Source organism: Carcharodon carcharias, chromosome 2 (assembly GCF_017639515.1).
Source record: "Carcharodon carcharias isolate sCarCar2 chromosome 2, sCarCar2.pri, whole genome shotgun sequence".
NCBI classification, from domain to species: domain Eukaryota; kingdom Metazoa; phylum Chordata; class Chondrichthyes; order Lamniformes; family Lamnidae; genus Carcharodon; species Carcharodon carcharias.
In genome coordinates, this window is record NC_054468.1 from 20,711,767 (window position 1) to 20,738,263 (window position 26,497).

The window sequence follows — 26,497 nt, forward strand, 5'->3', positions numbered from 1 at the left end:
TTCCTGCAATGCACCTTGTTGATGGTACACACTGCTGCCACTATTAGTCAGTGGTAGAGGGAATGAATATTCACTGAGGGGCTGCTTTGTCCTGGATGGTGTCAAGCTTCTTGAGTGTTGTTGGAGCTGCTCTCATCCAGGCAAATGGAGAGGATTCCATCACACTCCTGACTTGTGCCTTGTAGATGGTAGACAGGCTTTGGGGAGTCAGGAGGTGAGTTATTCGCTGCAGGATTCCTAGCTTCTGACCTGCTCTTGTAGCCACAGTATTTATATGGCTAGTCTAGTTCACTTTCTGATCAATGTTCACCCCAGTATATTGATAGTGAGGGATTCAGTGATGGTAATGCCATTGAATGTCAAGTGGCAATGGTTAGATTCTCCCTTTTTCAAGATGGTCACTGCCTGGCACTTGTGTGTGGTGCGATGTTACTTACCACTTGTCAGCCCAAGCCTGGAAATTGTCCAGGCCTTGCTGCGTTTGGACATGGACTGCTTTAGTATCTGAAGAGTCGTGAATAGTGCTGAACGTTGTGCAATCATCAGGAAACACCCCCACTTCTGATCTATTTATTACTCTTGCTTCTGTATCTTGTAAAGTGAAAAGAATTTAAAAAGATGATTTTCGGGTGAAATTTCTTTCAACTTGAATTTCGGTTGTTGTCGGGATTGGGGGTTGAGGGGGAAATGTCTGTGTTCCGTGGCTCCGGGTTGTTCCCAGTGGAGTGAGCTTGGGCCTGTGATACAGGCCTCTGGCTCGACTGTTTACTGTTGAGGTCTGCAGCGCAGGTTTGTAATAGTGGTGCCACTGCAGCTGTGCTGTAATTCGTCTTTGTGTCGCAGGCCTGGAATCCTGCTGCTGAGGACCAGTGTTTTGACAGATGCCACAGGCTGGGTCAGACCAGGGATGTTGTTATTACCAAGGTAAGATATTCATGCGCTCTTCAGAAAGCTGATAGGAAAACGTTTATTTACAAAGTCTGCTTATTTCATCTGTGTATTGTCGAACTGCATTCTACTGAAGACAGTCATAATGTTAACTTCATGTGCGTTGTTGTAGATCCTTAACTGTTGTCGTCAAGCATGCACCATCCCTTATGCAGTTTTTGTCTTTATTAAAGTACTGTGTAATATCCTGAGGTTGTGAACAGAGCTATATTACTTCGAGCTCTTTTGTAGGTAGTGTCTGGTTTCTCTCAATTTTTTCCCCCCCGGCTGTTTGCTTTTGTAAAAAAAATGCTGGCTGGACAGCACAGCATGCCATACCCACAAGGGCATTTTAAATTATCTAGGAAAAATCTTATAGCATTTACTTATCCGTGTTTTCTTTGGTTAGCCTACCAGACTGTTGCATTTATCTGTCAAAAACATTTGTGCACCATTTTTATTTTTATAAAATCCGTTTTCCAATGCTAACTGGAAGTTTCAGTGAGTTTGATCTAAAATTTTAAAAGACACCCGCTGAGAAACAGAAGAGTAAGAGATAAAATGAAAGGGAGAAAGTTAAGTGTGAGGTGTAGGGAGTGTAGGCCAGCGAGTGACATTGAAAGGAATATGACTAATGGCTTGGTGACAATTCAGGAGAGAGTATTGAGCAACCTATGGGGGAGAGAGAGGAATAAAAAGATTCCAAGAAATGAGCAGTGGGACACAAAGAATTAGAAAATGGAGGTGAGGAAAAAGGCTTGGATTTTCACCGAGCCCTCCTTTTTAAATGGTGGGCAGGTCCCAATTCTGAGATTCCCAACCCCCGATTTCCCAGGCTGTGCAATTTTTGAAAGTGCCTTTAAAGGGTGCAGGCTGGTTCCTGTCAGAAGCCCACGCCTGGCACTCCTGGCCTGGCTGGTTCCTTTGCGGATAGGTACCTCCTACTCTTCCGCAATTTTCATGGAGTGGAGGCATATTTTTAAAGAATCGTGGTTCACGGCCCCTTAGAGGAGTCAGGAACCCAAGTGTACATAAGGGAACCATTTAAAAGGTAAGGTCAAAAGGTCTTTCTCATGCCCCCTATGCCAGGTTAGGCCCCTGATGCCAGTCTCTGCTCTTCCACTCACACTCCATGAACCCTCATACCCCTACGACACGCTCTTTCCTTCCATCCACCCCCATATCCCTTATGTCAAGCTATGGCCCTTACATGCTCACTGACCCACTGTACGTTTTCCAGAACCTATGACCCTACTGTAAAGTGGTATGAGTTTAAAAAACCCTTGAAAAGAAGTCATTCATTGAGAACTTTCTCCTATGTTTGAAAACAAATGTCTGCAGTTCAAGCCAGTAAAAGTGTCAATCATCCAGGCCCTTTGAAGTTTCATGGGAACATAGGAAATAGGAGCAGGAGTAGGTCATTCAGCCTGTTGAACCTGCTCCACCGTTCAAACAGATCATGGCTGATCATTTACCTCATGCCATTTTCCCACACTATCCCCATATTCCTCAATGTCATTCGTATCCAGAAATCTATCGATTTCTGTCTGGAGTGTACTCGATGTTTGAGCTTCCCCAGGCCTCTTGAGGTAGAGAATCCCAAAGATGTAGCACCCTCTGATTGAAGAAATTCCTCCTCACCTGAGTTTTAAATGCCCCGTATTCTGAGACTGTGTCCCCTGGTTCTAGACTCACCAGCCAGGGGAAACATCCTATATCCACATTTATCCTGTCACACCCTGTAAGAATTTTGTAAGTTTCAATGAGTTTACAATTCATTCTTCTATACTCTAGAGAATACAGGCCCAGTTTCCACAATGTCTCCTCATATGACAGTCCTGCCATTCAAGGGATTAGTCTGGTGAACTCTGTCTATGGCAAGTATATCCTTCCTTAGGTAAGGAAACCAAAACCGTACACAGTACTCCTGATGCGGTCTTACCAAGGCTCTATACACTTGCAGTAAGGCACCTATACTCTTGTACTCAAATCCCTTGTGATGAAGGCCAACATACCAGGTTTCAAAAACCACAAATCCTTGAAACTATTAAACTGGTGTAAACAAACATTGTGAAATTGACCACAGAGATCAGAGAACCTGAGCTGTCAATCAGTTAATGTTTCAAAGCAATGTTTCCTTTGGGGAGTAGCTGTTCTTGTATTATAACAGCTGTCTGGGCTCTCAGCCAAGCCTCATTACGTATACCTTCTCCTGACTCCCCTACCCACCATGAGGATAAAAATCCAGGTCAATGTCCTGTTTTATTTTTAAAAAACTGAACATTTGACAAAAAGAACAATTTGTTTCTTTAATTTGTTTTTTAAAATATAAATACTTTGCAAATGAATGGCTCCTGTTTTGAGTAGAGTTACTTTTGAGCTACATCTCACTTTGCTTTATCTTTGTATCAACTTTACATCTCAGGCCTTGGACTTACAAATGTTTCACTGTCCTGCTTTTTGTGTACAGGACATACCTGGGTAAGGTTCCATGAAGCCGGGTAGATGCCGGTATTGTAGCCATACTGGAACAGCTTGGCTAGGGTCTTGGACTTGCAAATGTTTCACTGACATGTCTTGACCACAAAAAATTGAGAGGGGAAGGTTAACAACTGGACATTATTACAGACCAAATACATGTGCTGATGTAATAAATCACTCCCAAATCACAGTACAGAAGAGGCCTTTCAGCCCATCGAGTCTGCACCGACACGTGAAAAACACCTGACCTACCTACTTAATCCCATTTACCAGCACTTGGCCTATAGCCTTGAATGTTATGATGTGCCAAGTGCTCATCCAGGTACTTTTTAAAGGATGTGAGGTAACCCGCCTCCATCCCCTCCCAGGCAGTGCATTCCAGACCGTCACCACCCCCTGGGTAAAAAAAAGTTTTTCCTCACATCCCCCCCCAAACCTCCTGCCCCTCACCTTGAACTTATGCCCCCTTGTGACTGACCCTTCAACTAAGGGGAACAGCTGCTCTCTATCCACCTGTCCATGTCCCTCAATCTTGTACATCTCGATCAGGTCGCCCCTCAGTCTTCTCTGCTCCAACGAAAACAACCCAAGTCTATCCAACCTCTCTTCATAACTTAAATGTTTCATCCCAGGCAACATCCTGGTGAATCTCCTCTGCACCCCCTCCAGTACAATCACATCCTTCCTATAATGTGGCGACCAGAACTGCACACAGTACTCTAGCTGTGGCCTCACCAAGTTTCTATACAACTCCAACATGACCTCCCTACTTTTGTAATCTATGCCTCGATTGATAAAGGCAAGTGATCCATATGCCTTTTTCACCACCCCACTAACATGCCCCTCTGCCTTCAGAGATCTATGAACACACATGCCAATGTCCCTTTGTCCCTCAGAACTTCCTAGTGTCATGCCGTTCATTTAATGCTTCCTTGTCAAATTATTCCTCCCAAAGTGTATCACCTCACGCTTTTCAGGGTTAAATTCCATCTGCCACGTATCTGCCCATTTGACCATCCCGTCTGTATCTTCCCATATCTAGCCAACATGATCGGAGTGTGTCTTCGTTCACAGCTATATCACCAGGTTAATTTGGATTTGGCACAAATTAGGCTCTTCCTTGGAAGCTTCCTTGGTGACATGTGGTTTAAAATTTTCCTCTATGAAGTCAGTCAGATTTTTCTGTGCATACATGTGTTTCCTGATCAAACCATAGTTGACCACTCACTGTGTATGTGTGCGTGTGTACGTCTGTTTACTGATGAGCAAACTTCTCCCTGATTTGCCGCCTTATATTGGAGAATTGCAGTCGACTTGTGGTTTTCCTGTCATCTGCAAGTACTCCAAAGTATCAAAGACCCAACTTGCAAGGAGCTAATTGCACCATCGAACCATGAAATTATGGATCGTGAATCTACTGCTTTATGCCCACTTTTAAACCACTTCACCTCTGTCTCTTCCTTTTGAGTTGCTCCTTAAGTCAATCTCTTTGACCAAACTTTTGGCCACCTGTCCTAATAACCTCCTGATGTGGCTCGGTATCAAATATTGTTCGATAACTGAACTGTCAAGCACCTTTGGACGTTTTGCTGCGTTAAAGGTGCTATATGAATGCAAGTTATGGTTGTTAAGGAGACCTTTTAAATGTTGCGATTGTGAGAAGAGATTTAAAATCTCTTGAAACAAGTGAGGCTAAACTTCTGCACCGCCAGGTCTCTGTGATGCAAAGCTTAGCTCGGCTTAGCTAGCTGGCAAAGAGTTTGTAACAAACCTAAAAAGCGGGTGGGGTGTGGTAAAACAGCGTTCATTGTCCCAAGACCAGAACAAGCAAAAAAAGTGCTGAATCTAAGCGTCTGTAGATTCAACAAACCTTTATCTGGCTGACTGGATGAGAGAGTGGAGAGTGAAGATTCTTTAATTGATTATCTTGTTTGATACCCTCTGTAGCTTGGAGATTAAATTCTGTTGAGACTGTTGCTGCCACTTCTGTGATTTACCGTAGTTTTAGCAGCATCACTAAATCTCTGTGTGTGTGTATGTGTCTCCATTTGTAGTTCATTGTGAAGAACTCGGTGGAGGAAAACATGATCAAGATTCAGAACAAGAAACGAGAACTTGCAGCAGGGGCCTTCGGAACCAAAAGACAGCGAGAGATAAAGCAAAGCCGGATTGAGGAAATCAAGATTCTGATCGACGTGTAACGCTGATTTTTTTGCTGTTAAATCAATTGGTTTTGCTTTTTTTTTTCCTTTTTTACCCCTCGCAGAAATTTGAGCTTTTGAAATTTAAAACTTCTTGGTTGTGTAAGTTCTGTAATGGGGCTGCAAAAAGAAATGCAATTTGTAAATGGAACACAGATTTGTATGAGATGGCAACTTTATTGCAAAATGTTGAATTCCGTGAATCAGAAATCGTCAGTGTAATATAGTGTAGGGAATGCTGCAGTCAGAAGTGCCGTCCCTCAGATGAGATGTTAAAACACAGCTCAATTTACCTGTTTCCAGCGGTCAGGTAGACATTAAAGATCCCATGGTAATACTCAAGAGAATTGGAGCATTCTGCTAGTATTCTGACTAATGTTTTTCCCTCAACCAACACCAACAAAATCAGATTAGCTGGTTTTTCATCTCATTGTTACTTGTGGGGTGTTTCTGTGTGACTGCTGTGTTTGCCTGAATAACCATTATTGTATTCCAGAATTCACTATGTGAAGGGGATTGAGATATTTTTCAGATGTGATGAGATCCTTTGTAAAGGCAAGTTTTTTTTTAAATCACCCCTGTTCTGTTATATAACGTGATTCAGCTAAGGACTTTTTAAATCTTAAACTTGATTACTCTCATCCAGTTTCATTATTCTTCTTAAAAGAAAGGAAGTAGAAAGTCACTGGGACTTGAGCCTCTACAAGGACTATATAGTAAAGGCCCTTGTAAAAGCAATCAAGTCTTGTTTTCCTACAGAGGACACCATCTACTATGGTGCTATCACCATGCTACGTGGTATAGATTAAGAACAAATCCAGCAGCTTGGAACTGGGCATTGGTAGTGGCAGAATTGTATTCCACCACAATCTTTGTAACCTTATGGTTCTGCATATCTCTCTCACACTCCATCACCAGCAAGCTGTATGACCTTGGGCTCGCAAGTGTAAACAAGGCTGTGGTATTTGCACCCATCCCTATAAGGCACGCTGAGCAGATGCTCCTGCTTCTTCAGTCTTCAGCCAATTTGATTCATTCCACACAATATCAAGAAACAGCTAAGTGCACAGGAGACAGCAAAGGCCCTGAGAACATACCAGTTGTATTGCTGAAGACCTAAGCTCCCGGAACCAGCAATGCCTCCTGCCAACCTATTTCAATGCAAACGTAGCTGTGCCATCAACTTAAAAATGTGGAAAATTGCCCAGACATACAATCTTACAAAAGGCAGGCTAGTCCAGCAAATCAAATAAACCACTTATAGAACAGGCCACACAGGCTAGGTGCAACGAGTGGCTCACTCCCTGATTCAACTTCCCCAACCATTGCATGCTCTCCAGTTACTTGGATGGTGCTGCTGCAATAACACTCTAGCTCCAAGCCATCCAGCACAAAGCAATTCACCGATTGACACACACTGAACTAGCTTAAACATCCACTAGCAGCTTCCAATGGATGCAGCTTTACTGTCTACAGCATAATCAATTGCATCGAGTCACCAAGGCTTCCTCTGTGGCATTTCTCAAACCCACAACCTTCACCTCATAGAAGGACAAGAGCAGCAAATGCATAAGACAGTCATTTCCAAATTCCCTTCCAAGTGACACGGGCGTTCCTTTATCGATGCTAAATCAAAAGTCTGAAATTCTACTCAACACCATTTTGTAGATACTTCATTACATGGACTGCACAGCTTCAAGAACACGGCTCACCACCACCCCTAGGGTTATTAAGGCCGGACAATAAAAGCTGACCCTGTCAGCAATGGAGGTATCCCAAGAATATCGTAATTCATTTTAAAACATTTTCAACGAGTTTACTATGAGGATAATACAAATGACAGAATGATGAATCAAGCATACATTGGATCAATAACATCCTTGGTTAGAGCCTGACTAATTGTACTCAGTAACAGGGATGAATGCCAACGTGACCACTAGATTTATACTTAGGCTGACATTCTAAGTGCATATTGTGACAAAAGAGTGCTCAAGCATTTCACAATCACTGGAAGCCACTTCAGAGGTTTAAAAAAAGGATGAAGCTACAGCATGCTGAGGGTTTGAACTGAGTAAAAGACCCTGTCTGGTAGCTGAGAGAACATCATGACGATTTCAAGCATTAGTTCACCAGAGCTTCCTTGCCTAGAACTTTGGGAACATAATTAACTCAATTTTACAGTCAGTTTAAAAACTAAATTTGTCCCAAGCAATAAAAGTTGCGATCAAAAGAAAGTTGGTCCAAGAATCCTGCCCCGCACTATCATGATGCCTGAAACATAGTGATCAGACACCCCATACTTGCCACCTTAAATTAGGGGAAATAAATAGCTTGTGTGTGTCATCATAGGTTCAAGACATATTCAAGACTTTAGAACATAATACATGTCACAGTGCGGTGCAGTCGTAATGCTACATTGTTAGAGCTGTTGACCTTCAGAGGAGATATGTTGTTCTGGCTTCCTATTTTGGGGTATTTTACTGCTGCTTTTGTGCTGGCTTCTCACCTCTTTTGAAATGGCCGCCAGATACCAGAACATGGCTTTGTGGAAAAGGGTCTGGGAGAGACTTCAAGTGGCACCTATGCAACATCACACTCTGAAATTGTGTTTTTTTTTGCTTGGATAATAGTGTAACTTAGAACTAAAGTTTTAGCCATTCACACCAAAGGATATTGGTTGAAAGTAAATTTATTGATTGACCATCTTTTTTAAACTCCATGAATCTTCCTTTACCTTTAACCTGAGCCTTACTGAAAACCTGCACTCAGTGACAAACCTTGGTTGCTTGGCAGTTTTGATTTGGTACCTCGCTCCTATATAAGATTCAGATACATGTTGCAGTCTAATTGAAGGTCAGCAACAATACTACTACTTGGCTTTTAACAAAGTATTGTGGCTAGCAATGGTAATTAAAATAGGGATGCACAAGAGGCCAGCGGTGATCTCTGAGGTTACATAGATAGGGAAGAGTGAGGCCGTAGAAGGATCAGAATAAAGTTGAGGCATCGTTGGACCATGAACCAACATTGGGCAACAAGCATAGGGGCGATGGGCGAGTATAGTATGAGATAGAATGAGCTCAAGTTTATGGAGGGTGTTAGAAGGTGGGGGGGGGGGGGTTGCTGCAAGGACAGTCGTGGAATAGTTGAGTTTGAAAGCCAGAACGGTATGGATGAAAGCTTCAGCGTATGGGCTGAGGCAAGGGAGGAGAGGTGCAATGCTGTGGAGGTGGAAGTAGACAGTCTTGCCAGATGCCAAACAAGCTTGCCTGCCCTAAAGCCCCCACCCAGCAGGTGTACAGTTTGTCTGCCAACAGACTTCTGCTACTTGACAAAACAGTAATTCTTCTCAACCACAGAGATAAAAACAAAAAAAAACTGCGGATGCTGGAAGTAATTCTTCTCTGTGAGATATAGGCAGTTCTCTCAGGAGCACGTCACAGGGATCATACCAAGCGGGTGTGAGAACCCTGGCTGATTATTTTCTTTCCTTAGTCCAAAGGCAGTGAGGCCAGTGTTGGTGCCGTAGCTGAGCTAACTCATTGTGAGCTGGTAATTTTCTGAGTGCTGCTGGTTGGTAGCAGTTCTTGACTTCCAGGGTTGGGGAATGGCTTTGTCCACACAATAAGTACAGATTGTGCAGTGCTCAGTGATTAAATTTCACACCCTTGTTCAGAACGTTCAAGCAGAAACATGTCCTTCCAATTTGCAAAAATTAGAGTGCTTTTTTTGCCTAATAGAAATGTCACATTTAAGTAGTGAAGATGAAGTAAGCTTTGACAGTAGATACAATTTAGCTCTTTTAAAGTTACAGTTCAGCATGTTGTGGTAATCCTATTGTGTGTCCAATATTGCTGCTCACCACAGACAACTTCACAGATTCCAGCTCTCTCACTAGTGTGAGATTCAGAACAGCAGATGTCATCCATGCGACCTGCAATAAATTGAGAATAGCAAACCTGACTGATCTCTGCAGTCCTGCCACCAATCAACAAGACTGTGTGTTAGATGGAGATTGCTGTCCTGCATTCCTGAAAATAAAGCCCAGTTTATAATACTAACACCCAGAGCCGCTTCTCACGACAGGAAGAGATGATGAATCAGCCTGGAGGGAATGTCACGTGAAGAGGGATTCTGTTGCCTATACAAACAACTGCCAGTAAATCTTCATTATGGTCAACCCTCTAACATAGCATGATTGTGCATGCCACCTGTCAAGTTAAATAAAACTTAACGCTCCCATGTTTTATTGCTTGACAAGGGCCTGCTAGATCTGTTTTATCTACAGAAACAATCGTGTTTTTTCCACCAGCAAGCACTGTCTTACGAGCTAGAGTGCCATCATGTCTGAATGGTTAGATATTATTGACATAAAAGATCAACATATAACATTGTTCCCTTAAGATTTTCCATAATATTTTTAGCTGCTGAGTTGCTCTGTCCAAACTATTACACAAGAACACCCTGAGAACATTAGAAATGTATCCAGTTAGTATTGCTTAACATGCTGGCAGCCTCCGCTTGATCAGCTGATTAGGAATGGCATTTTCGCAGCTTGTCTCAATTCCATACCTTGGTTTCTTTCCACCAGCCCCATGGATGGCAGCTATCATGTTTCTCCATCCAACTGAGGAAAAACAATGTAGAATGTCTCACTTCCAGCAGTCCCTTCTTTTACCACATAACTGCAATCAATCCCCTTTGCTGAACATTTCTAGGAACAGTGGTTACATCAGAGGTGTTATTTTTGGTAAGGTACCATTTGAAAAGCTATATAAGTGACCTGGATAGCAAATCACAGTGGATACAAAACAATGTGAAAGATGGGCAGAAAGGCTTACAGGATTGTGAGCCATTGAATGGGTAAAACGGCAGTTTATTCTGTCAGAAAGGCTAGGTTTTTATCTCACTCTTGGTGATGATGTATATTGGTAAAAAGGATTTCAGGTTTCATCTTTTAATATTCCAGTGATTCAAATGTGCCATGGAATTTCAAGGCAGGTTGATAGCTGCCAATGCAGGGAGCTCATACAGTTGTCTAACTGGGAGGTACAGAAAATTGAAGTGTCAAATCAATTTTGGGTAATTGGTAAAAGAAGCAAAAGCAATGTGTGGAAAAAACTTTTTCACCCAGCGAGTGGCTAGGGGCTAGAATGCACTGCCTGAGAATGTGGCAGGTTCATTCGAGGCATTCAAAAGAGAATTAGGTGATTATTTGAAAAGAAACAATGTGCAGGGTTACGGGGGGCAAGGCAGGAGATTTGGCACTAGGTGAAATGCTCATTCAGAGAGCCAGTGTAGACATGATGGGCTGAATGGCCTCCCTCTGCACTGTAACGATTCAGAGATTCAATTTGGGCCATCTGCACACACCATGTATGTGATGTTAGTTCTGAATGCTAGAATGCAACATAGATATTGTAAATTGTTTTACTTTTCCGACTTTGTATAGTAAAGTTTATTTTGGTTTGTTTATCCTATGTGCTGTGTCAAGTTTGATAGGATACATTGAAATTTCACACCTACTAAATGTTAAGAATGTGAAAGAAGTACTAGAAGACTGTCCTCAGTAGTATTCAAATCTTACATGGATTTAGGCCTTATACAGTTGAGGGTTTATAGAAAAAATGTGTATCACAGCAGAGGAAACTAAAATTTGAGGCAACTTCAGTGGTGAAAGAGACATGATAGTTCAATTTAAGTACAAAGAACATGTTGACATCTTTGACCTCACTATGTCAAGAAGGGTGAAATTAATTAACAGCTATGGATTGAAAAGTGGACCAAGAAGCAACAATGGGGCCAATAATTTGATGCTGGAGGCCTTTATGATTTATTATTGAGAACTGAGGCCATTGGGTGCTCAGTGTCCTGATGTGCAGCTGACAGTTGTATAACGTGGTAGGAGCCTTTACTCAAACTGCACAACTTTCAAGAAGGCCCCTAAGGATTATTCAAATTACAGAGTAGGATTGGAACAGCAATGAAGGGGTGGTTCTTGGCCTTAAGCCTTTTCTTCCCCTGTGGTTGACATGAACAGGCAGAGTGAAGCCATTCAAGCTATCTTCTCTTATTGATGGGTTTCCATGAAATAACATTACTCAGAGACAGCACTGAAGGAAGCTGATAGAGAGTGGAACTGTCATAAAAAGAGTGGCTGAGGTTATGTGTTGCTGTCAAAATTCCCTGCTTGGACTATTGTCAGCATTTTAAAGATCTAGATCATGTCTCCCCTCTGCCACTGCCCTGTTCTCTAAAATTAAAAAAACTGCCTTTGCATATATAAAAACAAAAAACTGCGGATGCTGGAAATCCAAAACAAAAACAGAAATACACGGAAAAACTCAGCAGGTCTGGCAGCATCGGCGGAGAAGAACAAGGTTGACGTTTCGAGTCCTCGTGACCCTTCAACAGAACTAAGTAGAAATAGGAAAGGGGTGACATATAAGCTGCTTTAAGGAAGCCGGGGGGTGGGGGGGGGTTGTTGGGACAAGCAAGCAGTGATAGGAGGAGATAACCAAAAGATGTCACAGACAAAAGAACAAAGAGGTGTTGAAGGTGGTGATATTATCTAAAAGAATGTGCTAATTAAGATTGGAGAGCAGGACAAGCAAGGTGGAAATAGGTGGGAAAAGAAAAATCTATATAAATTATTGGAAAAAACAAAAGGGAAGGGGAAGAAACAGAAAGGGGGTGGGGATGGACTTGAACTCCCTCCTCCATCCCCACCCCCTTTCCGTTTCTTCCCCTTTTGATTTTTCCAATAATTTATATAGATTTTTCTTTACCCACCTATTTCCATTATTTTTAAATGTATTCCCCCCATGGTTTATTTCACCCCACCCCCACTAGAGCTACCTTTCTCGTCCTGCTCTCTACTCTTAATTAGCACATTCTTTTAGATAATATCACCACCTTCAACACCTCTTTGTTCTTTTGTCAGTGACATCTTTTGGTTATCTCCTCCTATCACTGCTTGCTTGTCCCAACAACCACCACCCCGCTTAAACCAGCTTATATTTCACCCCTTTCCTATTTCTACTTAGTTCTGTTGAAGGGTCATGAGGACTCAAAACGTCAACTTTGTTCTTCTCCGCCGATGCTGCCAGACCTGCCGAGTTTTTTCAGGTAATTCTGTTTTTTGTTTTGCCTTTGCATATATGTCCTCAAAAATCTCTTTAATGCCTTTTTGAATATGGGTGCTATAAACTATATGCAACATTTGAAAATGTAACTTTGCCAGTAATCTACACAAGATAAAAGTAACTTTACTGCATGTACGAAAGAAAGAACTTGCTTTTATACAGTGCTGTTCATAACCTCTCAACCCCAAGGCACTTGATAGGCGGTTAGTTACTTTTCAGAGTGTAGTCACGATTACAATGTAGCCAACTTGCACACAGCAAATCCCACAAACAGGAGCATGGTAATGACCAAATCATCTTTTTTTTAATGTTGATTGAGGATAAACATTGGCCAGGCCACTGGGCAGAGCCCAAATGCCCTTCAGGTGATATCCTGACAATACGCACTGACCTGAAGCCATGACACCCAATTGGGTCCCCCCACCCCACCCCACCCCACCCCACCCCACCAGTTGCTTCACACCTTAGGCAGGTATAACAGGACTAGCTACATAAATGCAAACAATAGACATGGAACCTTGTTTGAGACAAGCACACACATCAGGAAACTGGATAACCTGTCCAACATGTGTTGCCGACCTGTGACCGGAGGTGATTTTAAAAAAAAAATCTGTTCATGGGATGTGGGTGCCGTTGGTTAGGACAGCGTTTATTGCCCATCCAATTGGCCTTCCGATAGCATTTAAGAGTCAACCACATTGCTGTGAATCTGAAATCACTTGTAGGCCACACAAGGTATGGACAGCAGATTTTCTTTCCTAAAGGGAATTAGTGAACCAAACCAGATTGTCAATTGTTGTAAAAACAATGGTTTTGTGGTCATCTTCAAACTTTTAATTCCAGGTTTTTATTGAATTTAAATTTTCACCGTTTGCTGTGCCGGGATTCAAACCCTGGTCCCCAGAGCATTACCCTGGGTCTCTGGAAAATACTAGTCAGTGACAATACCACTATGCCATCACCACAGTAGTGCACAGTCATAATTTCAGCCCTTGGGATGTCTATATGGTTTGCTGTGTAGTTACAAGAACAGGCTAGTTTATTAACTAGGTAGGTTTCATCAATTTTCTGAGATCTCTCATTAATTCTGACATTATTACAATGTTAGCCATTAGTCAGTGGTTAGCACTCTTACCTCTCACGTCTGAAGAGCAAAGTTGTGGGTTCAAGTTCCATTTGAATGTAAAATTGAGGTTGACACACCAGTGCTGTACTAAGGGAGTGCTATACAGTCAGAGGTGTTGTCCTTTGGATGAGACAAACTGCTCTCTTAGGTGGGCATCAAGATCCTTTGTAAATATTTTGAAGAAGAGCAGAGTAATTCTTTCCCCTGATGTTCTAGGTGATATATATCCCTCAACCAAAACTGATTATGTGGTCACTGTTGGGAACTTGCTGTGCACAAATTGGTTGCTATATATATACACACATACATACATTTATTTTATATATACACATACAATATTTATGCAACAATGACTACACTTCATTAAAATAAAAGTACTGCAATGGTTGTAAAGCACTTTGGGACATCTTGAGGTTGTGAAAGGCACTATATAAATGCAAGTCTTTCCTTTTGCATCTATATTGTAGCTTTGAAACATTGGTAGTTTGTAAGACAGCTCTGAGAATTTATTCAGTGCGGTTGGGTTTGCAAGATAATTAAATCCAGGTGAAGGTATATTCAGTGAATAAATTCAACAATTTCAAACCAGTAAGTTTATTTTGTGGGTAAAGTGCTATGAGACACATAGAAATTGATGTTCAGCAGGTTAATCACAACACAAATACCACAGTAGGTGGAGAAAGTCTTCAGTTCTATGTAACAATCTTGCAAGGTACTGGTTATGTACAGTGCACAGACATCCCATCTCTATTGGGTTTTTTCATATCATTAAGTCTCAAAGATAGAAATTACTTCTTGTCCCAGTGGAAACAGGGTAAAGTATTTTCTTTGTAAAGCTGATGGGCGGGGAAGGGGAGGGAGGTTAGTAGTTATTGCTCCTCATGCATGTGAAGCTACTTCAAACATCTGTAAAGTACCGCGAGCACTGTTAAACTCAGTGTCTACAACATGGTTCAAAAAGTTAATTAAGTCTGTTTTACTAAGTTAAGCAAAAAGCCTTCTGGAAGAGCATTACAGCAGTAGGCAGTGTGTCCATGTGCAAAATATTCAATACTGGGAAGAGATTTGCTTCAGGTGTTTGAAAGACGATGTTCATGGGCTTTTGCCACATTCTTACTACAGATGTTCATCATTGAGGTGACAGCCAGATGGCGACACCCATTTCAAACCATGCCACTAACAGGTTAAGTACAAACCAGCCATGCACTGAACTCCAGCCTAGATGCTGTGGCCTTCTGTGTTCAGTTCTTGCTGGACTGCCACATGGGGAGTTCGGCCACCTGCCTTTAGTTCAAGTAAGCATCCAGTTTCTTTTGGATGTTCTGGAAAGAATCTACTCCCATGTAATCAGCTTGACCCTGTTCCCACTTTTTCCTGCGCTCCTCTGAGGACACCACTGGAGCCGGTGGGGTGAATGAAAGCTGTGAAACAGCCTCACTCAACTTTTCCTCCTGTAAATTAAAAACAAAAGTTAACGGCAAATTTTCAATCTGCAGAAATGGCCAATACATTGGAACAATTTAACTTATTTTAAAACAACTAACTGTCTTGTACTGAAATACTACATTATATAACATCAGGACCCGCCAGTTAAGTTATGGTCATTCTAACTCTGATCAGCAATCTAGCTTTAGTACCGATCATTATTAAGTAGTAAATTAAATGCAAATTGAACATTTTCCCATGCACTTTTCAAGTGCTGACCCATTGGCCTTTAACTAAGATGTCATGTACTTCACAAGCACAATCTTTAAACAGTATTTACGTCAATACTATTGAGTTAGTAAAGACTTCCCCTGATACAAGTGCACATAAGTTAGTTAACCAAGCCAAAGTTGAATGAGAACTGATTGTAGGGACAGGGACCTTTGAAGTTTAGCATACCTTCCTACAGAATGACAGGCCACAAGTGAAAGCCAGTGCATAGACCAAGCATGACAGCTGAAAGGTTGCCAGACATATTTGTGAAGACAGAGAAAAAGAGTCAATGTGGGAACTTGCACATATCAGTATACTGCATAAAAACAACGGCTTCTCATCTCGACCGCCTTCCAGAGATCCGACATTTCAAGAGTTTAAAAACAAAATAACGGCAATGTTGAGGAGTTGGCTCAGAACCACAGTTCCGAATTTTGATGGCAACACCAAGGACCAGAAAATTAAGAGTCAGATTTTTCCCCTCGGCAACACCTAAAATGTGGCTGGTGAGCGGCCCCCATTGCAGAGAAGGGTAGATTATCACCCGCCTCTCACTAGGTCAGGCCTGGGGTGGGGGGGTGGTGCTGGAAGGCGATCCCGAGGGGAGGGTGGGAACACAATCGCGCCGGCAGCAGCTCAGATTTTTTTTTCAAGGTATGAGACGGGCGCCTCTGCTTCCCCTGGTCCTAAAAAGGTTAAATATTTATTCGGGCTTTTCTTTCTCAGCAGCCTCCAGCAGTCCCTTTAAGGGCCAATGGGTTTGGCGGCTCAAAGCCCAGTGCAGCCAAGCGGAGCATGCAAGCTCCACTCATTGGTACCTGAGTTCCAATCGATGACCTACATTCAGCAATGGACCCAGATTTGCAGCTTTTAAAACAGCCTCACTCCTGCTACAAGTGGCTGGGCTGCTTTCACATTTGCAGACCTGCCTGAATATTGTTTCAGGTGGCCTTTCGGCTTGAAAGGGGCTGATATCCCACCCATCCCTCCACCCACCTTCCCCTCTTCTCCATCACCCCACCCCCGCCACCCCCCCGCAACCCCACCCACCCCCCCCCCCCCACCCCCCCAACACCCCACCGCCTTCAAATTTCAACTGCTAGCCACCAGCTTTTCAGATGCAAAACAGAAGACTGCCCATTGAAATTTTCCTCAAGATTTTTTTTTTTAAGAGGGTCGTGGGGGTGGGCGAGGTGGACAAAGCTCCAGCATTTTGCCTGATGAAGCAAGTTTCTAGGACGAGCATGGTCAGATTGAGCCAAGATGACACTGCCGCCTTTTGTATTATTCACTCAGTTGAAGCAGGCACACATTCACTGCATGACACGGACCAGAGATCAAACAGCAGGCAGAAATTGGGCAGGTCATTTTTCTTGCACCATTGTCTTGAATGTTTAATAACAAGGTGAGAACTGGGTCCTAAATCATCACTTGCCCACTTCACAAGCCTACAATTAATAAATTAAAAGTCACCATTTATTTCCCACACCTTACTGGGGGTAATTCATTCAACTTAGGCCAGTGGTTCCCAAACGGTGATACGCAAAGCCCTGGGAGTACACAAGACATGTCTGGAGGGCATGCAAGAGAAATTGTCTAATGGAGGATGTTTTCCCCTCTTTTTTAAAATTCATTATTTTTCCATTGTGTGTATATATGTGTGTGTGTGTGTGTGTGTGTGTGTGTGTGTGTGTGTATAAAGGGGGGAAAAAAAGTTAGGATGCTTCCTGGTAAATCCATGGGCATATGGTATGGGCCATTGGGTTTGTCCCAAGGGAATGAGTCTCTGTTCTATTTGGTCATCAGCGACCCCCTTAGCTCACTCTTTGAGCTTCTTAGTGCAGGTCTGAAGTCTCAGCGGAGGACGAGACCTCTTCCAAACTACGTGGAGCTGGCAGGGCCGCCTGGCTTAATGTACCATCTGGGAAGCAGAGACCATCGCTCGCACTTACCTGGCTTTACGCCTGCATAAGCGAGATACCCTACCAACAGCCTGCAGCTTCCAAAGGTGCAAGACTGCAGGCTGGAGATGGACTTAATGGCGTCTGGAGGGGGGTTGTTGTCAACTGCTCCAGACCACTGATTTCAACTGCTGTCATGGGCTTTGGGAGACCCATATCTTCAGTCTGGCTTGTCCAGGGAATAAGGAGTACCTCATTCGCTCGCACGGGAACCTCTTAGACTCCAACGGGAGCTTGGCTCCTTTAAGATTCTGCTGCCGCTGATCAGCGTCAAGGAACTTGGAGGAGCTGGTGAGGCTGGATGGTTCTTCATAACATGTGATGCAGGGCAGGAGGCCTTGCTGAAAACTTCACCAAATTCAGTAAAAACTTAACCGCTTTCATACGTTTTTGTTAAAAAAAAAATCCAACTCTTGGTATCACAGAATCAGAAAAGCTACATATCATCTAACACTCTGATAACTAAATGCACCATTTATTTTTGATATAAATGTGTGCATGATCATTCCAACATTTAAAGGGGTGTTGACGAAAAAAAATTCAACTGACTTGTGTGAGGATACAACACAATAACCTGAATGACAAATTTGAACAAAACATAAAGAAAAACATCTGAAGGGACTTTCCAAATGGAAGTTATTAGGGAAAGGATTGTGAAGCATGGAGGGAGAGATTAGCAGGGATGACCAAAACCTGGCCAAAATGATGCTTTTTGGGAAGACATATAAAGAAACAGAGACTGGTGGTCATGCAGAAGAGGTTCAGGGAGAGAGTGAAGTCAATATCACCAAAAGATCCCCAACTGGTGAGGTAAAGGGAAGGAGTTGCCTAAAAAAAATACCCAGAGGATTGAAGGGGGCCGTGGAAGGTACTATAATACCTGGGAGACATTGTAGAGATAAGGTGCAGAAAGGCCAAGAAGGAATTTGATAAGAATGGGTAGTTTAAATAAAATATGATGTGGGTTAGAGGCCAGTGTATGTCAATGATGGATGAATGGGACTTAGTGCAGAACAAGACACCGGGTTATAGTATTTTGGACAAGTGGGAGCTTGTGGGAAATGGGAGGGCATTGGAGTCATTGATTCTAGAGGTGACAAAGAACTGATAAGGATTTCAGTGATGGGGAATGCAATATTGCACTGGTGGAGATAGATGGTCTTGATGATGGTTAGGATATGGGGCTTTGCTACCCAACAAGGTGTTAAAATATTAAACTTGATTGCTGTTAGGGGTATGTGGGCAGTTGGTAGCTTTGGGAAAGGGGGTATGCAATAGGAAAAGTTTGGGAACCTCTGAACTAGGGCATCAGCTTAGCACAAAGGACAAATACATGCGTTTGTTTAATTAATTTATTGGCATGTCCAAAAACCAATAGACAGGGAGCTATTTCTTCCTAAGAAAAAAATCTATAAGTCACAATGTTAAATAGCATCATTTTTTTCCCCGCCACTTGTCTACATGTTAGTTGATCTCCAACATGTCAAAATGTCCCAAACATTTTGCCTGTTAGCATTTCAGCATGCTTACATCTACATTTTCCGATGCAACTTACCTCTTGCTTGTCAGAACTAGTCTCCTTTGGGATATCCTGCTCTGTAAACAGTGGCGAGACAGATGTCGTGAAGGTGTCCCACCACATATTGAGGAATTCAGGGTGAACAGCAGAGGAATAATCATTACTATCCCTCATCACACATCTTGTCTTCGGGTTATAGGAGCAGTTCCATGGTTTGACGTTGCCAAGAAAGTGGACCACCTTGGCATCAGCACCATAGCTAGGATTCCACATATTTGACACAAAGCATTAATTATGTTAACGAATAATTAAAAAAAAAACATACTCTGAAAATTAGCAGCTCCTCTATGTTAATGTTTATAGTAAATCAAAGAATCTGCTTCTTGTAAGGACAGGAAAATTATGCCAGTTAATGATTGATTCTTCCAGGCCGCACAGAATAAGGATCCAGGGCTACACCATGTAATGTGCCATAAAGATAGGAGGTTATATGTTTAAAGACAGGCATCATACAATGTATCGCAGAATAACAATATAGTTCTACCAACGTCCCATTGAGTTCATGCTACATTTTCAGCAAATATTCCAGCTCACCATCAAAAACCAGGTACGATTTTCTGCTAACAAAGAGGAAGGTTGGTGCACAGATGTCACTCAACTAAAACAAGTTGAAAAGTTCAAAATGCCCTAAAAAAAAGTTTTCCCTGTTCATATTGGTTTTGATTGTAGCCACCAACACTTTTCCAATGTGAAAAGATTAATAGCCTTTCAGCATTGGAGACAATATATCTCACAGTAACAACCTCAACAGCATAAGCAATGTTGTTAGTGAGCCAGTTTATCGAGGCTTATTATTTATGCCTTAACCACTAAAAGGTTCTTTCCGGTAATGAGGTTTAAATCGAAATCTTTATAACTCCTGGAGCCAATTATTCTGAAGTTTTTCTCAGGGAAAAGTTTACTAACTGGGACAAAGATCAAGTTACGTTAGGCTCTGTTCCTTTATGTCTCCATTTGATAGTTCCAATGAGCTTGACAGTTCTAATGAGTTGATCCACATTTCATGCAAATTCTTGTCTAATTTTAACAATCCCAAAGGACACTTTACCTGTCCCAAAGCTGTCCTGGGACCATGTCCAAAAGGGTGCTCTACCTCTCCAAAAACTCCGCCAAGATTAGATTTTCTCCTATCTGGTCTAGAGTGCCCAAGCCGTGTCTTGGCATATCCCACTAGCCAAAATTCAGATTAGCCTGAAGGCAGCCGCACTTTTAGCATGTGCAGTTGACTCCAAGAACCACAGATGTGCTACTTAGAGCACAGCCCCATTCCCCAACCCCTGTGAAAATAGTGGGGGCCGGGTTCGGAAGGGGGCGAGACTTCCAGATCCGGGCCTCCACAGTCATTTCCATAAAGACTGAGAGCCCCTCTGTCTGTGCAAAAATTCAGGCCAAAGTTAAAGTTCAGGTCACTGACCTTTGGATGAAAGATGCTGTGTATTTCTACCATTTTCTGTTTTTATTCCCTAAAAGACGAGTTAAGACAATTTAAAAAATTCTTCATTGGATATATGGGCCTTCACTTTGCAGTTCTCTTGCTGCAGGTGGAAGAATTCAACTGTGTTCCTGTCTCTTGCCACGTGATCGGCCTGTGCCAGGGCATGTTAATAGCCTGCAACAGGAAATATAAGCACTAGGCCCATTGTACTTCAGGTGCAATGCTCCTGTCCAGCACTGGAGTGTAAGTGGTAGAAAACCTCTCTATGACAGCTCAGTGATTGGGGTCAGGTTCCATCAGGCCAGGCTGAAAATTGAAGGGAAGCCTTTGTTCAGTTTTATGAGGTGGGCAGTGTGGAGGGCGGGGGATGGGGGGAGGTGGGGAACAATATTCATTCATGTTTTGATCTTTAAATAAGTGTTCTATTTTTAATTATGTTACCTCAGCAGATAACTGACAGCTGTTCCCTTCAGATTCACCACTGAGTTACACTGGTACGGAATGATGTTTTCAGTACAGGCTCATTCTACTGCCAAATCTTAAAGCCCTTAAGCCTGTGACTCAAAAGGTGGCACTAAGTTTGTCACTGGCAGGCTCCACAAACACAGAAATGTGCGTCAGCAAACACACGTTCTCAATCATTGATCCTATATTTACTATGCTGATTTTCCACCCAAATCAGTTTTTTTTTACATGAACAGCATTGTCATATCTGAATAGTCATATTGGAAAATTAATTTTCATTGTGTTATACTACACGTGGATGCAGCATTTTGTGCCTTTGTCTTTGCTATGTGGGCTTGTTGTCTTTTGGTTTCCAGATGTTGTTAATAATCACACTTTAAGCTTGTAAAGATCAGTAAGTCTTTATGTTTCATTCTTGCCATGCTGTCTGGTACACTAGGAGGACAGGATTGAACTGGTTCTGTACACATCAAAGTACTCTCTGGTGTGGCTGTGAAATGTGAACCCTTGGAACGCTTACACAGAACACATTAGTTCCTAGCTAAGTAGTTCATAGCTATTAAGAGATAATACAACCATAAAAGTCTTATATTCCCCATTTCCATTCTCAAATCATTTACAAATTACAGTTATAAATATTTCCCGATTTGAAACCACTGTACCTGATGACCCATCTATACATGCAACTCGATGAACAAACCTGATATCTAGCTGGCCTCCATCAATCCATATTAAACTGACAAATTCCACAAATATAAAACAATTTTTGCTCTAGTCCATGTCATTTTTCAGGACAAATACATAGGGGAGAACCTTTGGGTCAGCAACCAGAGGCGAGGCCTGCTCACCGAGGCCTAAAGTGACGTGGGGTGACATCGGGCGTGTGTACCGACGCCACCGCGTGTCATTTAGATTTTCAGTTCGGTGGGCGCACAGCCGAGTTGGCTGCGCACCCGCCGAGCTGTCAAAGGCCTACTAAGGCCATTCATCTAACAATTAAAATAATGAACGGAGCTGCCCGTCCAACCTTAAGGTTGGCAGTGGGGGGCAGGTTAAGAGCCCAAGCGGCCTTCGAATTTTTCATGGAACCTCATCCACGGGCGGGATGAGGTTTCATGAATGATTTTAAATTTCCTCAAAAATTTTTATTAAAATTAATGCACATATCCCAGCTCATGTGACAGTTTCACATGAGAGGACATGTCATAAAGTATTTTTCAATACTTTATTCAACTGTTAAAACTTAAAACTAATCTGCCCGAGACACCTCTGTGCCTCAGGGAGATTTCTACGCTCTTTCGCACGCATGCTCCAACTCAGGGAACTCCCCCCCACCCCCCACACAGCCCCCACCGCCCGCACAAGGGAGCGCTCAGTGCTTCTGGGTGTGTATCACACTGGGCGGGCCTTAATTGGCCCGCCCACGTAAAATGGTGGCATGGCCCCGTTCGGGGGGGCACCGATCGGGTCTGCGTCTGCCCGCGCTCACCCCCGCACAAACTCCCCACGACAGGGGGAAAATTCTACCCATGAAGTCAATAATGTTAGATTTTTTAAAAAATTATTCATTCATGGGATGTGGGCTTCATTGGCAAGGCCAGCATTTTATGCCCACCCTAATTGCCCTTGAGAAGGTGGTGGTGAGCTGCCATCTTGAACCGCTGCAGTCCATGTGGTGTAGGAACACCCACAGCGCTGTTAGGGAGGGAGTTCCAGGATTTTGAACCATATATATATTGTGATATATTTCCAAGTCAGGATGGTACATGGCTTGGAGGGGAACTTCCAGGTGGTGGTGTTCACATGCAGCTGCTGCTCTTGTCATTTTAGATGGTAGTGGCCGTGGGTTTGGAAGGTGCTGTCGAAGGAGCCTTGGTGAGTTCCTGCAGTGTATTTTGCAGATGGTGCACACTGCTGTTACTGTGCGTTGGTGGTGGAGGGAGTGAATTTGTAGATGGGGTGTCAATCAAGCGGGCTGCTTTGCCCTGGAAGGAGTCAAGCTTCTTGAGTGTTGTTGGAGCTGCACTCATCCAGGCAAGTGGAGAGTATTCCATTACACTCCTGACTTGTGCCTTGTAGATGGAGGACAGGCTTTGGGGAGTCAGGAGGTGAGTAACTTGCTGTAGGATTCCTAGCCTTTGACCTGCTCTAGTTCATTTTCTGGTCAGTAGGTAACCCCCAGGCTGTTGATAGTGACGGATTCTGAGATGGTATTGAATGGTGCTGAAGATTGTGCAACCATCAACGAACATTCCCCGTTGTGATCTTATTATAGAAGATCATTGATGAAGCAGCTGAAGATGGTTGGGCCGAGAACACTACCCTGAGGAACTCCTGCAGTGATGTCCTGGAACTGAGATGACTGACCGCCAACAACCACAACCATTTTCCTTTGTGCTAGGTATGACTCCAACCAGTGGAGAGTTTTCCCCAGTTCCCACTGATTCCAGTTTTGCTAGGGCTCCTTGATGCCACACTTGGTCCAATGTTACCTTGATGTCAAGGGCAGTCACTCACCTCACCTCTGGAGTTCAGCTCTTTTGTCCATATTTGAACCAAGGCTGTAATGAGATCAGGAGCTGAGTGATTCTGGCAGAACCCACACTCAGTCGGTAAGGTTAGATTAACTCCAATCACAATGTCATGGTGAGGTTAGTTGTGTTGTATGGACAGATGCAGCACAATCTGCCTCCTTCTCTGCTGTAATGTCTATGATTTTAGTGAAGATGCAGGGGTCTACTCCTGATATCATGAAAGGCACTACATAAATGCACTTCAATCCAATTTTTAAACCTATATCAGATACAACCACTGACCCCTGGCTGACGAGTCTAAAATATAGGGGCACAATTTCAGGATATTGGGGCAATCATTTAGGGCTGAGATGAGGAGAAATTTCTTCACTCAAAAGGCTGTGAATCTTTGGAATTTTCTGTCTCAGAGGATTGTGGGTGCTCCATTGTTGAATATATTTAAGGCTGAGATAGACAGATTTGTGGTCTCTCAGATAAAAAGAATATAGGGGGGGTGCGGACAGGAAAGTGGAGTTGAAGCCTAAGTTCAGCCATGGCTGTACTAGATGGCTGCACGGTGTACTCCCACTTCTATCTCTTATGTTCTTCCCTTCTGTTTTTTTTAAGCGGTTAAATGGAATAGATTTTGTAGACCGTGATAAGGGTAGGGCTCCAGGGCTCTACAGCCACGAGGTGAACAATTTGTTTTTTTGTGTGTGAGACGGAGCTACGTAACTGGTCCCACTTCCCCGCCCTCTCCCCGTTGCCCTGAAATCTTTCTTTCCCTTTAAGTTCTTACCCGGTTTTCTGGCGAAAGCAGCAATGAACCTACCCCCCTACCCCCGCCCCACCCAAACTTCGGTTTTATTTTGAAGAAATTACCCTGTACATACTTACTGTTTGAAAGCAGGAAGGTAGGAATAGACTGCCACACTGCTGAGATTGTAAATAAAAGGCAGGTGTTTGCTGATGTCCGCTGTTGCCCAGTTGCTGAAGAAGCTGTTCAGTAAACCCTGGTCCCCTCCTAAATTGAAACAATAACTCGAAAATGTTAAGATGCCAGAAACCAGTTGTCTTTTTAAACACCAACTTGAACCTACAGCATCTCTAAAATAGTACAACAACCGAATCTGCTTGACTAGAGTGTTATCGAGCAAAACTGGGCACAGAGTCACATGGTGACAGGAGGGCTGGCCAAAAATTTTGTTAAAGAGCTAGGTTTTTAAAGAGGAGAGAAGGATAAAGTGGGACAGATTGATTTGTGTGTGTGTGTGTGTGTGTGTGTGTGTGTGTGTGTGGGCGGCGGGGGGGGGGGGGGGTGGGGGTTGGGGGGAATTTGAGAGCATGGGCCCTAGGCACCTGAAAGCACTGCCCCCAATGATGGAGCAATGAAAATCAGGGATGTGCAAGAGGTAAGAACGAGATTGGCGGAGAGATCTGGGAGGGTTCTGAAGGAAAAGGTTCTGCAGGAGATGACAAGGACAAGGAGGGGCAAAGTCCATGGGAGGATTTGAAAAGAAGGATGACAATTTTAAACTGAGGAGTTGCCAATCATCAGCATCATTGAGTGTTATTATTGATTCACAGATTACTGGCAGCCTCGGCTGTTACACACAGTGCTGAACTCAGCTCTCAGCACTAAAGCTGCAAGCTGGCATTACCACTAAAACAGCATGTTAAATCCGACATTAAAAATCTTGATAAAACCAAAAAAACTGCGGATGCTGGAAATCCAAAACAAAAACAGAATTACCTGGAAAAACTCAGCATGCCATTCGCTTGCCATTTTAACACTCCACCCTGCTCTCTTCCCACATGTCTGTCCTTGGCTTGCTGCATTGTTCCAGTGAAGCCCAACGCAAACTGGAGGAACAGCACCTCATCTTCCGACTAGACACTTTACAGCCTTCCGGACTGGATATTGAATTCAACAACTTTAGATCTTGAACTCCCTCCTCCATCTCCACCCCCTTTCCGTTTCTTCCCCCTTCCTTTTGTTTTTTCCAATAATTTATATATATTTTTCTTTTCCCACCTATTTCCATTATTTTTAAATCTATATCTTTTATGCCCTGTTAGCCTTTCCACCCCACCCCACTAGAGCTGTACCTTGAGTGCCCTGCCATCCATTCTTAATTAGCACATTAGTTTAGATAATATCACCACCTTCAACACCTCTTTGTTCTTTCGTCTGTGACATTTTTTGATTATCTGCTCCTATCACTGCTTGCTTGTCCCTACAACCACACACCCCAGCCCCACTTCTCTCCCCTCATCCCACCCCCCCCAATCCCCCCACCCACCTTAAACCAGCTTATATTTCACCCCTCTCCTAATATTCACTCAGTTCTGTTGAAGGGTCATGAGGACTTGAAACGTCAACTCTTTTCTTCTCCGCCGATGCTGCCAGACCTGCTGAGTTTTTCCAGGTAATTCTGTTTTTGTATTAAAAGGCTTGATGTGTCGGATCTGCCAAAAGCTGCCCGAGAGTAAGCCCGACAGTAAAAGGTGAGCGGTGCTAAGCTAACTCTTAAGCTGCAAAATGCATTTTGGTGATAGCTTGCTGACACTCCATAAGGATTTCTCAATATTACACAAGTCACCAGAATGTTGAAAGTCCAGTTAAACGGAGGATTTAAATGGCCGAATTCCCCTTATGAGCTGAGTGAGTCTGTCCACCCACAGCAGGTATACCTGCAGCTCACAGATCAAGCAGGCTGGCTCCACTTTCCCCCAATTCTGACTTACAGAGGAAATTTTGCTTGTTTTATTTTTAAAGTGTGGATCACGCTAAATATTTAGCCAGCGATACTTGGCCTCAAATTCCTAGACTGAATGTTATTTTGCTTCAATCTGATCTACACTATATATGGTGAGGTTGTCCAGCTCAAAAAGAACGGCTTTCAAAAATCCCTACACTTCCATGTGTACAGACTCCACTTGGCCAAGAAATGTTTATGGCAGCT

The 26,497-nt window shown here is 43.1% G+C and overlaps 2 protein-coding genes across 3 annotated transcripts in view; one reads left to right on the forward strand and one right to left on the reverse strand.

Annotated features, from left to right (window-relative positions):
• The window catches only part of hltf (helicase-like transcription factor), a 76,081-nt gene extending 69,831 nt beyond the window's left edge, over window positions 1–6,250 (forward strand). The window contains exons 24-25 of the mRNA XM_041213388.1: window positions 844–924; window positions 5,463–6,250. Of these exons, the coding sequence (XP_041069322.1) occupies window positions 844–924; window positions 5,463–5,609 (228 nt within the window). The 3' untranslated portion in view covers window positions 5,610–6,250. The remainder of the gene's footprint in view (window positions 1–843; window positions 925–5,462) is intronic.
• Window positions 6,251–14,458: 8,208 nt separating this feature from the next.
• Window positions 14,459–26,497, reverse strand: part of LOC121274049 (glycogenin-1-like) — a 78,471-nt gene continuing 66,432 nt past the window's right edge. The window contains exons 5-7 of one of the 2 annotated variants that reach the window (XM_041181189.1): window positions 24,429–24,555; window positions 19,095–19,329; window positions 14,459–15,331 (exon numbers count right to left, since the gene is read on the reverse strand). In XM_041181189.1, the coding sequence (XP_041037123.1) occupies window positions 15,167–15,331; window positions 19,095–19,329; window positions 24,429–24,555 (527 nt within the window). In that variant the 3' untranslated portion in view covers window positions 14,459–15,166. The remainder of the gene's footprint in view (window positions 15,332–19,094; window positions 19,330–24,428; window positions 24,556–26,497) is intronic. The other variant, XM_041181194.1, reaches the window with a different exon arrangement.